Consider the following 12,502-nt stretch of genomic DNA (forward strand, 5'->3'; position numbering starts at 1 on the left):
GTGTGTGAGAGTGAGAGAGGGAATGGTGCAGCGTAGACACTGCAAACGTATTTCGGCTATAATAATAGCGGAGTCTATTGTGTAACTGGCAACAGAGTGACCTTACAGGAGTCTGGATACAACATTTGGTTACTCTAGCTTGTATAGTCCCTGAGATCTAATCGCTCATCGAGACGGACAGACGTCCGCCTGGACATAGAGACATGTCTACAACACCTCGGCTATTGATGATGTTATGTTCAAACTATATGTTTCCGAAGGCCTGTTCTCTGGACCTTCCATAAACCAACTGTGGCGTATCGATAGCCACTTATCGGCTAGGTTCAGGCTAGGCTACTTGATACCCTGTTCCCACTTTATAACATCCATCCTAATATGTCCCGAAACTCTTCGAGTAGGCGGAAAAGTGGTACCCTAACGCCTCCCTAGTGTAAACAAAGGCCTCGTCGTGCTGTCCACTTACCTGTAACTGTTTCGATTCCGTACTCTATCTCCGCATTCTTGCCAATGTCCTGGTCGGTGGCTCGCAGGGTGATGACTGTGGAGCCCACGGTGGCGCCTTCCCTGATGCTCGCCTCGAACTGTTCGGCCTCGAAGGTGGGACTGTGGTCGTTGCAGTCGAGGACATTCACCTGGAGCGTGGTGGTGCCGGAGCGGGGAGGGAAGCTGTCGTCGGTGGCCACCACGCGGAAGTAGTGGACGTCCATGAGCTCGCGATCGAGGCTGGCCGACGTCGTGACCACGCCGGTGCGCGAGTCCACCTTGAAGAGCGACTGCGAGCGCGAGTCCAGCAGCGAGACCATGGAGTAGACCACGGGGGAGTCCTCGGGGTCGCGGGCCCGCACCGTGGTGACCGCCGCCCCAGACGCCTGCTCCTCCAGCACCGCGGCCACGTAGAGGGCCTGCTCGAAGTAGGGCGACTGGTTGCGCAGCTCGCGGCGCACGCGCCTGGCGATGTCGGTGTCGTTGAACTCCTGGTGGTGGTAGACGATCTTCAGGCGGTGGTCGGAGTCGACGATGTCGTTGCGGCTGCACCGGATGTTGAACGTGATGCTGACCTTCCACATGGACTCGTGGATGCAGACGTCACGGCTGGCCACCAGGTCCCGGTTCCGGTGCTCGATGGCGAACCGCTCGTCGTTCACGTCGAGGAAGTTCACCTTGCAGAACTGGCACACGGACCGGGGCAGGAAGGCGTTCAGGCTGTTGATGAACTGCGACTTGCGCAGGCAGATCTGGTTCCACTTGTCCGTCGTGTGGATTGCGTAGGAGGCGTACGTCTCCGAGATCCACTGCTTGGCGTCGGAGATGCGCCGATGGAGGGCCGGCTGCAGGTGCAGCGGGTCGGACGAGGGCAGTCCGCGCCGCTTGCGGCTGAGGATGCGGTGCCGCATCTCGTTCTCGAAGCTGTCACCAAAGATCAGGTCTCCGGCCCGGAACTCGGTGCTGTTCCGGCTGTAGGCCTGCTCCAGCTGGTTGCCGTCCAGCAGCTGGACCTCCAGCGGCGCCGACCGCCTGCGCCGCCGCTTGGAGTAGCCCGTGTTATCCTCCTCCTCGTAGTGGTGCTGGTGGTGGTGCAGCTCCTGCTCGACGCGCCTGTCCTCGTTGCAGCTGTGCCCCGAGACGAATATCCTCACCGGCAGGCTGTAGTAGTCGATGCTGCGCAGCCGGTTCGACGTCGAGTCCACGTAGAAGGTGAACAGGCTCGGGTAGTAGATGCCGTCGCACTTGAGCGCCTTCCGCAGCTGGATCTGCCCGTCCTTGTGGCTGACCGTGACCAGGTGGTGCACAAAGTTGGCCGACTTGTGCGCGTTGATCTTGTAGTGCCGCTCCGAGCCCAGCTTGTACACGGAGGCGTTGAAGATGACCGTCCCCGGCGCCGCGTCCTCGTGCACCACGATCAGATACCCCTCGGACAGATGGTGGCCGGCCAGCTGGAGCAGCGCCAGCAGCCCCAGCCCCAGCCTCCACCAGCTACTCCGCCAGTCCCTCGTTTGCATTGCCACGACCACGACACTCGCAGTGGCTGTCGGTGTCGATGGTCGCTGGTCGATGTGTCTGCCTCTGTGTCTGAAGGAGGCTCCCTCCTGCGGGTGGTGCGTGTGTGTGCGTGTGCTGCGAGAGCCAACGAGCCACAGAGCTGCAATCAGAGCTCCTATTCAATTATCATCGGTGGGCGGGCAGCGGGCGTGGCCATCTGTCTGTAAAGGAACACGGAGTGAGTGGGAGTCGCAAGAATTTTGAGAGCCTAATGATATCCTCTTCTTGTGAAGGGCCACGAGCCATAAGCCACGAGCATGCAGGCTGCCGCTGCTCATGTTTTGACGGTTTTAAAGCTTTTGCTTTTGACTTAATTAAAAACTCTTCATGTCGCCGGCCTGCACAGAGTTTTCCACAAACACACCGCCACAACGCGGGGGGTGTATCACCCCCATTTTCCCTTTCTTCTCCGCAGCAAACTCTGACTTTTCGAGGGTTTTTCGTATTAGCTAGATAAAACGAAATTTAATCACTCGGGAGGAGGGCTCTTTGACTCATTTTCTCCTTTCTCCACTTTTCGCAGTTTGCCCAAAAATAAAAATACGGCGTAATCAGACAGGGGTGCAGGGCAGGGGCCCGGACAGGACAGCGGCAGCCAACAAAATGCAACAATGTGACACTGACTAGGGCCCACCGTCACCCGGTGGCTATTCAGTTGCAGGAGCTGAAAATTTAATGAAATTCGATTTGATGTCCCTCTAATGGGCTTTGTGAATGCGTTTCGGGTTCGTTAATTAGCCAAAGCCAGCCACGGGCCCATACAGACCTGGCCCTGGGCGAAAGGGTGGCCTAAACAGGTGGGTCGGCTCGGGGTCAGGGGCCTTGGGGGGCTGTGCTCGAACTCCATTCCGAATTCCAGCTGCAACTAAACTGTTTGTTCGTTGTGCTTCATTTGGATGCAGATAATTCGCACGTTCGCCCCATGAAAGACACGTTTCAGCAATTCCCCTTCCCCTTCCAGGGGCACTGGGATATTGCGCATACGCAGTGCAGTGCAGGATGGCGCGCCATGTGGCCATTGAAATTAGCATGGCTCCTGGCTGCTGGAACCGACAGCTGAGTACCTCTGGCCCCAAGATCACATCCCAGATCACAGGCTCCACGAGCAACAGAGAGACGAAGGGAGTGTTTTTCGGGGAGAAAGTCTGAAGACTGCAATTACATGTCGTGGCAGTCGCTTAACTTTCTGTTAATTGCAGTGTTAAAATGTTTAATTAAAATTTCAGCTTCGCCGCGCTCGCGGTAGACGTGTGCCAGAGTCGGTGGCAGGCGGTTATTGTTCCGCCATGCGGCATAGTGCACACCGACAGGCACCCCATTCTCACCTGGGGCCTGCCCGGGGCGGCAGGCAGACGCTTTTCATGGTCCGTCAAGCCTGAAACAGGCGGCGAAACAGGCGGCTGCTGCCAGCAGACATGAAATTAATAAATTCTCACACGTTGCAGGCAACACTTGGAAAACAAAGAGGGAAGCAGGCCCGACCGGAGGCGCGTTTAGGGGGGGTGTTCGCTTCTGCCGACTAATTAATATTGGCCGACTGCTGCTGCAGTTTAGATCTGGCACAAATCAGGCCCGAATGCCAATTAGGAATGCGTCAGGCGATTACAAGTTTTCCACCAGTACGGCTGTGCGGGGCTTCGTATCGCCACTGGCTGGGCAGGAAGCCTGGCAAATATTTCCCACAGGTAACACACACCCGAGCAGGCGGGGCGGGGAGCTCCTTGGAAGGGTTGCCCATAAACACTCGCGTTTTACGAGACAGCAATCCGCCCCCAAGACAGAGGCAGCAGCAGCTGGAAACTTTTTAAGTAGCAGCGTCCTGCGGAGCTGTTCCTGAAATATTATCCAGCCCCAAAGTTCTCCCATTCCGCCGGATTCATTTCGACTTTTTGTCCTTTCGCAAAGAGTGCGAAATGCAAGCGGAGAAGGCAGGAAGAAGGACACGAAACGTGTCAACTGTAAGCCTGATGGAAATTTATCACAGCCCCCGCCCCCGCCTCCGTCAAGTCGCTGTGTGGGCGTGGGCGTGGCAGCTCTGCGTCGCTAATGAGAAGCCCCAGGTAAAAGAGAGCTGAAGGCATTTTCATTCCATGATTTTTGATGAGCAAAAGCAGAGGAAAACTTGCTTGTTTGCTGCTAATGAAAATTGATCAACATTACGGGGGAAATTGTAGTCCCCGCTCCGCAGCTACGAAGCTTAAGGACTCTCGGGCAGGACTATAATTGAATTTCGAACATAATGAGACTCGAAAGCGGAGACTGGGGCCGAGACTGGGGCCGAGACTGGGGCCGAGTGATTTCCCTTTTGGGGGAAAATTAATATTATGGCTTGTTTTGTTTTAACGAAGTGGCAGATATCCGTGGCATGCCGCGCGGGACTGACTCACTGCCTGTTCGGGGCTGTCTGGGTGTCTGCTGTCTGAATATTTCCATAAATTGGCGGCCAGGATAAGCGAGGACCTGCGTGCCTGGCAAGCATTAGCCGATTCCAGGGACATGAAATGCAATAAAATTCATTGTCTGGGACACGAGAGACGAGACACGACCCGTAGTTGCGTGCCGGAAATGCGCCTGTCTCCGGTCTAGACACAACAAGGAAAACAGGGAAAACTAAATTAAAACCAGTGGGAAACAAGCAGAGGGGGGGACAGAGATGTGTGGTGAGCATTTAACTGCATTATCAAGGCTCTTTTCAGCCACCAGCCCCTGCGGCATACCCTGCGTATGCGTAATGTGTGGCCTTCCATGGGGGCATTCTTTGGGCGCACTTTTGAGGCCTCAAAACGGCCCAGACTGTGTATATTTTTGGGACACTTTTCGGGAAATTAATTTCCACCCGACGGGACATCAATTAAATATCCGAGACAGCGTGCAGAAGGAAGACCCGTCTGAAAAGCTCCTTGTTGTGCAGGCAACTGCAATCGGGGCCAACAAAAGGAAACTGGCGGTGCAACAATGCGTCCTGGCGGCAGCTGGAGGGGGAACGGGGGACCAGAATGTTTCCACAACAACGGAAACATAGAAAAACATGCATACAAAAGGAGGATAACGGCATGCCAAAGGAGTCGCAGGAAGAAAAGCTTCCTTTGTTGCTGGGCTCTAGCTGAAGGCAGACAGAAGCAACAGGGAGAGCACGGGCGAGGGGGGGCGAGGGGGGGATTGCCGAGTGCAATGCAATTGAGCTTAAACGATAACATTGTCCAAAGGAATGCATACGGAAAGCTGCAGAAAAAGGAGCAACGAGTGCGAGTAATGCACGGAGACACGGAGGGAGGCCACAGAGCCCAGCGGGGGGCACTGCACTGACTTGCAACATGGCGTACAAATTAAAAGTGTGCCAGCGGCAAGCCACGCAAATTGCAACCGGAAGAGCAGTGGAGACTGCGGATGACGGAGTGCGGAGACTGTCGGATAGAAATAAATTAAGAGCATTGTAAATTCCGTGACAAGGACCAGGCAGGACTCGAATTTAAATGCAAATCAGAGACTCTCCCGCCAGCGATCTGCTTGCGCTCCATTAGCGCGTATCGCGTGGAGAGGGATTTATGTTCTGCTGCCACTCGACAGTGCCCCTTAATTGTGGCTGGAGCGGGAGCGGTAGCTGGAACTAAGCAAAGTTCTCCCTCGTTCGCCTGACACAAAATCAATGTTCGGAGCTCTACCGATTCGCTCGAGTTGCCTGCCTTCCTGCCTTTCTTCCTTCCCAAATTGCTTAATTAATGTGGGAAGAATTTGTTGAATTAGTGCAAAAGTTGAGCTCGGAAGCGCTCAAGTTTCCACACGGAAAGTTTGCGCCCGAGAAACGGTAGAGTGTGGACTCTGCGCCGGCTTTAAGAATCTGTGGGATGCGTGCATACGCAGCACATCGATGCCAGAGGTTACTGCCAACCACCCACCCACCCACACTCCCATTTGACGCACAATCCAGATGCCAGCAAAGGACAAGCCACAGGGCTGCCAGAAGCAGGAGCAGGAGCCGGGGCCGGGGGATCAGGAGATGACAAACGAAAAGCGTAAATGAAATGAGGCCATGAATAAAGGAATAAAGAGCAGCCAAAGCAGCTACTCGTTCAAATGCTCAGATACATATACCCATATAGCCACATATATATATATGTACATCCTATCCTATATCCCCGTCGCATTCATTCCGTTCTCTGTGTGGGGGGGGGGTGAGTGGTGGAGGAGCTATGGATCTAAGTGCGTTGCAGTTTAACTTTTGCCGTCAAGTTAATTCAAATGCAGCGGGGGAGTCGGAATGGGAGTGCGGCTTGGAAGTGGGAATGGGGGCAGAACACTTAGTGGATATCTCATGACAAATGTTGAGAGTCGGGCGGTGCAGGAGGCAGGAGGGGGGAGGAGGGGGGAGGAGGCAAGAGGGACTGTTGACAAGCATTTGCTTTTCTCGCTTTTCTCGGATTTTCTTTTGTGGCATTGTCATCGTGCTGCTGCTGCCTCTGCTGCTGCACTGTTTTGCAATTAAGTTTTTGTGTGTTGCGGCTCCCACATATCGCTCAGAGCGCGAGACAGAGAGGGCGAGAGGGCGAGAGAAAGGGGAAGAAGACAGCGAACATATGGCAACGCTTCACCAGGAAAACAATGGCTGATGCTCCCCTGCCGGAAATGTGATGCCACTCTATGAAGTTTCGGGCTCTACAGGGTTTTAGCCACCGTCTCTGACTCCGTCTCTGACTCCGACTGTGTGTCCTGGCCCTGAGCCTGAGCCGTTATAAGTTGCTCCACTTTGGCTGGAGTGGTGGCTGGGGGGCGCGGGTGGGGCCAGTCAAGCGCAAATCCCATTGAATTTATTTTTATAGTGTTGTAAAGTTGATTATGTTAATGCGATTCAATTCGCATTCGCATCCGACTGCGGGGTTTTATGGGGAATTTATGCAGTCCTTTCTGCCTATGAAATATGGCCAGTGATTTATCCTCTTCGAGCAGGCGAGCGAGCGTCGAGCGATTTAAGTAAATTGAAAAAAAAAGAAGCACCAGAGCGGCAAAGGATAGTCGAGAATCCTGTCAAATGGGTGGAAGGACAAACTGCCATCAATGGATCGGATGGAGTTCCACCATTCGGATGCACATGCACAGACCCCGCAGAAGCAGAAAGGAGGCGGCTAGGGATGGGGGGTCCTGTCCTGGCATCAGCCATCACCCAGCAGCCATCAGCTCAGCTAATGACTAGGACAAACAAGCAGCATCAAGCTGCCTCGAAGCTCTAAATGCGATTTCACTGTTACTGAAGGGTAATAGGATACACGAGACAGAGCCAGAGACGAAGCCAGGGACAGAGCCAGAGACAATAGGGAGGAGGATTGGTTGTTGCTGGAGGGAAAATGGGTCAGGGGGAGAACAATGGCTTTGGCACTATCAATCTGTAATGGGTCGGGAGTATGAGCAATCTTCACCTAATCCATTAATCGAAGCAGCTCCACGCTGGAGCATTGCTACACCTGCGAGTGGCCCGTCGACAGCCCCAATTAAGAGGCAGAGCCAGAGGCAGAAACAGAAACAGAAACAGCGGCAGTGTAACGAATACTATTCATTGCAGGCTACAGACAGAGCCTAATTAGCAGCAATGACAAATAATTTGCAGGCAAACAGAGACGGAGAGAGAGACAGAGACAGAGACAGAGACAGAGAGAGGCCAGTAATTAGCCCAGAGCCACTCTGAAATCATTTCCATTTCAATTTCATACTCATTGAGTGTTGACTCCGATTAAAACAAACACGACACGACACACAGAGGCATTCCATGCCATACTATTCCCATTCCCATTCCAAGATAAACGACATTTGGCATCTGATATCAAAAGACAAACAGAACTAAATCCAGTAGGAATATCCTGCCTGCTGCCTTGCAGGAAAACAGGGACGTGGCCTGGTCGTGGGCCAAACTTGTCTCAAGTCAAGTCAAGTTTGTTTTTGGCATTTGAATGGATCTCTGACCCCCAGAACAGAGCCTGCACTGTCTTTGAATGCGGCTTTGATCCGTGTTTGCCGGAAAGAGACGAGGAATATGGCTCCATACTCAGCGAAGAATCTTCTACGGAAGCCCTGATTCCACATTTGTCATAGACAAAGCCCCCCCCCCCCCTCGCCACGAGGGTAGGGAGGGGGGTAGATAGACTTGATTACGCAGAAAGTCGTAAGCATAAATAAACACACAGTTGGCATATGAATTGCCGAGCAGGAAAGATAGCAGACCAGAGTCTCTCCGCATTACACAAACTTTGTGGAGACTCCTGCCTCCCACCTGCCCCCCTGCACAAGGACTGCGAGGGAAGTTGCGACTTGTAGTGCATGCTCTTGTGCGTTGGGGCAGGCCAGAGTGGAGAGGAGTGGAGTGGCGCGGGGAGTGGGGAGAGCAGGGAGAGCAACGCAACCCCTTCAGGCATTATTAATGCGAGTGGCTGCCACTTGAACCCCTCCACGTATATGAAGAGCAGGCGGCGAAGAGCTGCAACGATTCCATTTTTCCGCCAGCAGCCGCCCGTCCGTCCGTCCGTCCACCCCGTTGCTATCTGCAGCGGCAGCGGGCCGGCAAGTTTGGCTGGTAATCAGCATTGACAGTTTGCTCAAACTTTGTCCAGGAGTCGTTGGGAGTCGCGGAAGCAAGGACTTGGCCAAGTCATCTCGGGGGAGACGGCTGATCTGCTGCGGCTTTAATTCGAGCAGCAATCGGCAGCCTTTTAATCAGCATTAAGTGCAGGGCCTTCGTGGCAACACAAGTTAAAGGATAAGGGATAAAGTGTGAGGGATAAAGAGAGCTACAGTGAAATGGATTTTTATTGTTTCCGCGCGACGACAAACAAATTGGAAAAGTAAATAAAACAAAGGCAGGCAACGGGCGACGGGCAACAGGCGGCAGGAAGGATGGCAGCAAGGATGCTGGCTCTGGCGCTGGAAGGTTTTGTCGCCTGGCACAAAGGACATAATGAATACGCTTAACTTTTAAGTCACGCTGTGCGAGAGATAACTTGCGCGGAATAATGGCGCGAATAACGATGCTGACAAACAACGGGAACAGGCATGGGGCGGTGGGGCGGTGGGGCGAAGGGGAACGAGGGCCAGGACACCACAACGCGGATTGCTTTCCCATAAAGCGGCCACAGTTGCCACTCACCCGGCCCCTCAGCCACGCCCTGCACCTGCGTGTTGCCATTAATGTAAATGAGACTCATTGAAATGTCAATATGACTCTCGATGCCTCAATGAGGCATGCTCTCAGAGCAGACTCTGCGCAATTAAGCCCCACCACGATGGCGCTACACGCCCACCCAGCCAGCCACGCCCACGCCCACGCCAGTGCCAGTGCCAGTGCCACCCCCCCTTCGAGCGAAGAGCCGGGCCTGACATCAATCGGCATATGGAGCGGACCTCTGGCCCTGCGGTGGGGCGGCGTTAGAGTGGCCAAAAACCCATTAAACCGTTACGCGCTGTTGCTGCAAATGAGTCATCGGCAAAAAACCCTCCCTCTGCCGCCTCCCGCTCCCCCCCTTCCTCGCACACAGTGAGCACTGCCTAAGGGAAACCCCCCGCGGAACCAGGAATCAATGTTTAAAGAGGAAATCATCGCGTTATTTCAGATGCCAACGAATTGAGCTTTGACCCCGGGCTCGGTGCCAGCGGAAAACTTACCCTTGACGGAATTTCAGGCGAGAAGGACACGGCTAGGAGGGGTTTAAATAAGGGAGGGGGGGGGGGGGGGGTTATGGCGCTTTATTTGGGACATTTGTTTATATATTTTGTAATTGTTTATTGGATATCCCTCCCCTGCCCAGGACTCTAGGGATTGTGATCAAATCAGACCTCCACCCATGGCTCTGATTAGATTTTCCTTTGCCGAATATTCATTTCAGGCCAAAAAACAGTGATAGTCGTCAGCAAAGGATTCCCACAAATTGGTTTTCCATTCGTATGCGCTTACTGTCCGCACAGACACGGCGACATAAAGCGATATACAGGGGATACGGTGGATAGAGGGGAGGCAGTGGGGGCCTAAGCTGCCTGCCACCTGACCGCCAGCGCAGGGCCCCCACCGCCCGTTCCTGGCACACTTTCCGATCTCGTCTTCTGTTCGGCTCCGTTTCGGTCGGAGAAATGTCAACGCTGCCAAAAATGTTCACGAATTTGTTAGCAAATGCAATCATTTTGTTACGTGGTTTTATTACAGCGGTTGCTGCCACCCCCCTGCCACCCAGCCACCCAATCCACTCCCTTGTGCCATCTGCTGTCCGCCCGCTGCAAAGCCAATAACACGAAAACGCTCGTTTATAGATGCCATCCCGTTCGGTGCTCGGTGCTCGATGCTCGGTGCCGTGCAGCGGGGCGTATACGTAACCGTGTGCAAATATTGTCTCAATTTGGAGCTGTACTACACTTGCTTGCCTCCGCTGAAGGGCAAATGGAGCTGGGAGAAGGTGGACGGGAGACGGGAGACGAGAGATGGAAGTTCAGTTGAGTTGCAAATACAGAGATGCAGATGTTTCAGCAGCATCCCCCATTCCCCCAAGTGGATGCACTCGTATGAGTGTGTGGGGGTGGGGGTGGGGTGTGGGGGTTTGTGTGTGTTTGGGAAATAAACAATTTGTATGCGAATTTCGCCTTTGCCATACGAGAGGCAGAGCGCTCTGCTCAACGAAATATGAAAATATTCAGCACAACTTTTCCTGGTCCTGCTCCATGCCTGATTCATCCCCCTCCCCCCCCCCCCCCCCCCCCCCCCCCCTCGATCTGCATAGGCAAACAGTGAGGAAATTGAAAGCAAAATATGATGATGTTCGATTTGCAGATTTCGTATGGCAGAGGCACTAAACTATTCTCTGCCACTCCGTTGCACCGTTGCGCCCACCGCCACCTCCTCCTCCTCCTCGCTATGCTTTGCTTTGAGTGGGCCGTAGTCCGAGATACTTGGCCAAAACCATCTGGCCGAAATTAAAGGCTCATGCAAATGTCCTTGTGCGCTCCATTGAGCGACTGCAAAGCCGATTTCCGATGCACTGCACCGTGAACGAGCTCCGAAAGGGGGAGCAAACACTGAAGAGCTCTGATTGGGGCTCCATACATACCGATACGCTGGCTCCTTCGGGATATCCATCATTAAAGGATCGCACAGCCCCCCAACAGCCTACGAATTTCGCATTTAATTAATGCCCCACCATGGGCAGCCATCTTTTGTGGAGCCCTCCACACCTGCCCGTGTGTGAGGCAGGCATCCACTTCAGACAGAGCCCCGAGGAGCAGGCGAAGGACCTGACTGGTTGAGGAGCCTGGTCGCGAGCTGTCAAACCGCCGCGGGCAAAATGGCCACCGCCACCGCCTCTGCCTCTGCCACTGCCACTGCCACTGCGGCTGTCTGCATTTGTATTAATGACAGGCGTGCAAGGACGATGTGACGGGCTCTGCATAGACCTCTCTTTGCGGTGGAGAGGGGAAGCTGCCTCGGGCGCCTTTAAGTGCAGGGCCATGTGTGCATAACGAGGCCCTTCTGCATCCCTCAGTCGCTGCATGCTTGCGAATCGGAGTGGAGAGTGGAAGAAGGTGGAAGTGCTCGCATGATTCCAGCTAATAAACACCACATTTATTATGCCCCGGCCAGGGCTCCGTCCAGAGGCGACTTTTGCTGACCAATTAGCCACGTCTGTTGGCCAGCAGACCAGAACAGACACGAAAACTGTCAAGTGGGCCACGGAAAAATGTTAATCAGGGCAGCCGCCAGGTCGGATTGGTGGATTGGCAGGGCCCAGCAATTAGCAGGGAAAGTGAATGCCATTAGGAAACAGTGTGGCAGCAGTGGCATGACCAGGCACAGACCTGGTCGCAGTTGCAGTTGCAGTTCCGGCAAGTCAAAAGTCGGAAAGTTGGAGCCGTCATCGCAAGAAATTTGCATTCTTCTCTTTGACTTTCGTTTTGGCTTTTCATCGTCATCATCAGCACCTTTCTTCGGGCCTGGGACCGGGCAGAATGCAAAAAGTATGCGCCCATAAACTACTTTTGGCCCCCCGTCTCCGCCCATCGCCCCAGCCGACTGAAACTGGCCAGCAACTGTGTCAAGCAGTCAAACCAGTTGCCACTGCCGCCTGCTGCTCCTGCTGGACTGGACTCCAAATGCTGATTGCTCTCCCAGCAGCTGCGGCACCAGCGGCAATTGATTGAAAGAGCCAGCTCCTATTGGCCTGGCTCTTAGGTTTACAGTTTACCGTTTCGTGGTTGGCGGTTGGCGACTGTTCGCTTTATTCTCTGGCAATTTATGCCTTGAACCCGGGCTTCGCTCCAGCAATCCATATACTCGAACTGTTCTTCTGAAGGCCACTCACGGAGTGGAGCCCTCCACGCCCAAAACTGAACGCAGTAGCCGTACATTTGCCCCTACATAACCCTCCCGGCTTGTGCAATCGAGAGCCCCAGGCTGGCCGGGAAAACTCGTTTGAAGCCTGTCTATTAATTTGGCATTACC

The 12,502-nt window shown here is 54.0% G+C and overlaps 1 protein-coding gene across 5 annotated transcripts in view; it reads right to left on the bottom strand.

Annotated features, from left to right (window-relative positions):
* Nucleotides 1-12,502, bottom strand: part of stan (Protocadherin-like wing polarity protein stan) — a 42,579-nt gene that overhangs the window by 13,151 nt on the left and 16,926 nt on the right. For all 5 annotated transcript variants that reach the window (XM_033378719.1, XM_001361709.4, XM_015185073.2 and 2 more), the window contains exon 2: nucleotides 464-2,201. In XM_033378719.1, the coding sequence (XP_033234610.1) occupies nucleotides 464-2,000 (1,537 nt within the window). In that variant the 5' untranslated portion in view covers nucleotides 2,001-2,201. The remainder of the gene's footprint in view (nucleotides 1-463; nucleotides 2,202-12,502) is intronic.

This window comes from Drosophila pseudoobscura, chromosome 3, assembly GCF_009870125.1.
Source record: "Drosophila pseudoobscura strain MV-25-SWS-2005 chromosome 3, UCI_Dpse_MV25, whole genome shotgun sequence".
Lineage (NCBI taxonomy): Eukaryota > Metazoa > Arthropoda > Insecta > Diptera > Drosophilidae > Drosophila > Drosophila pseudoobscura.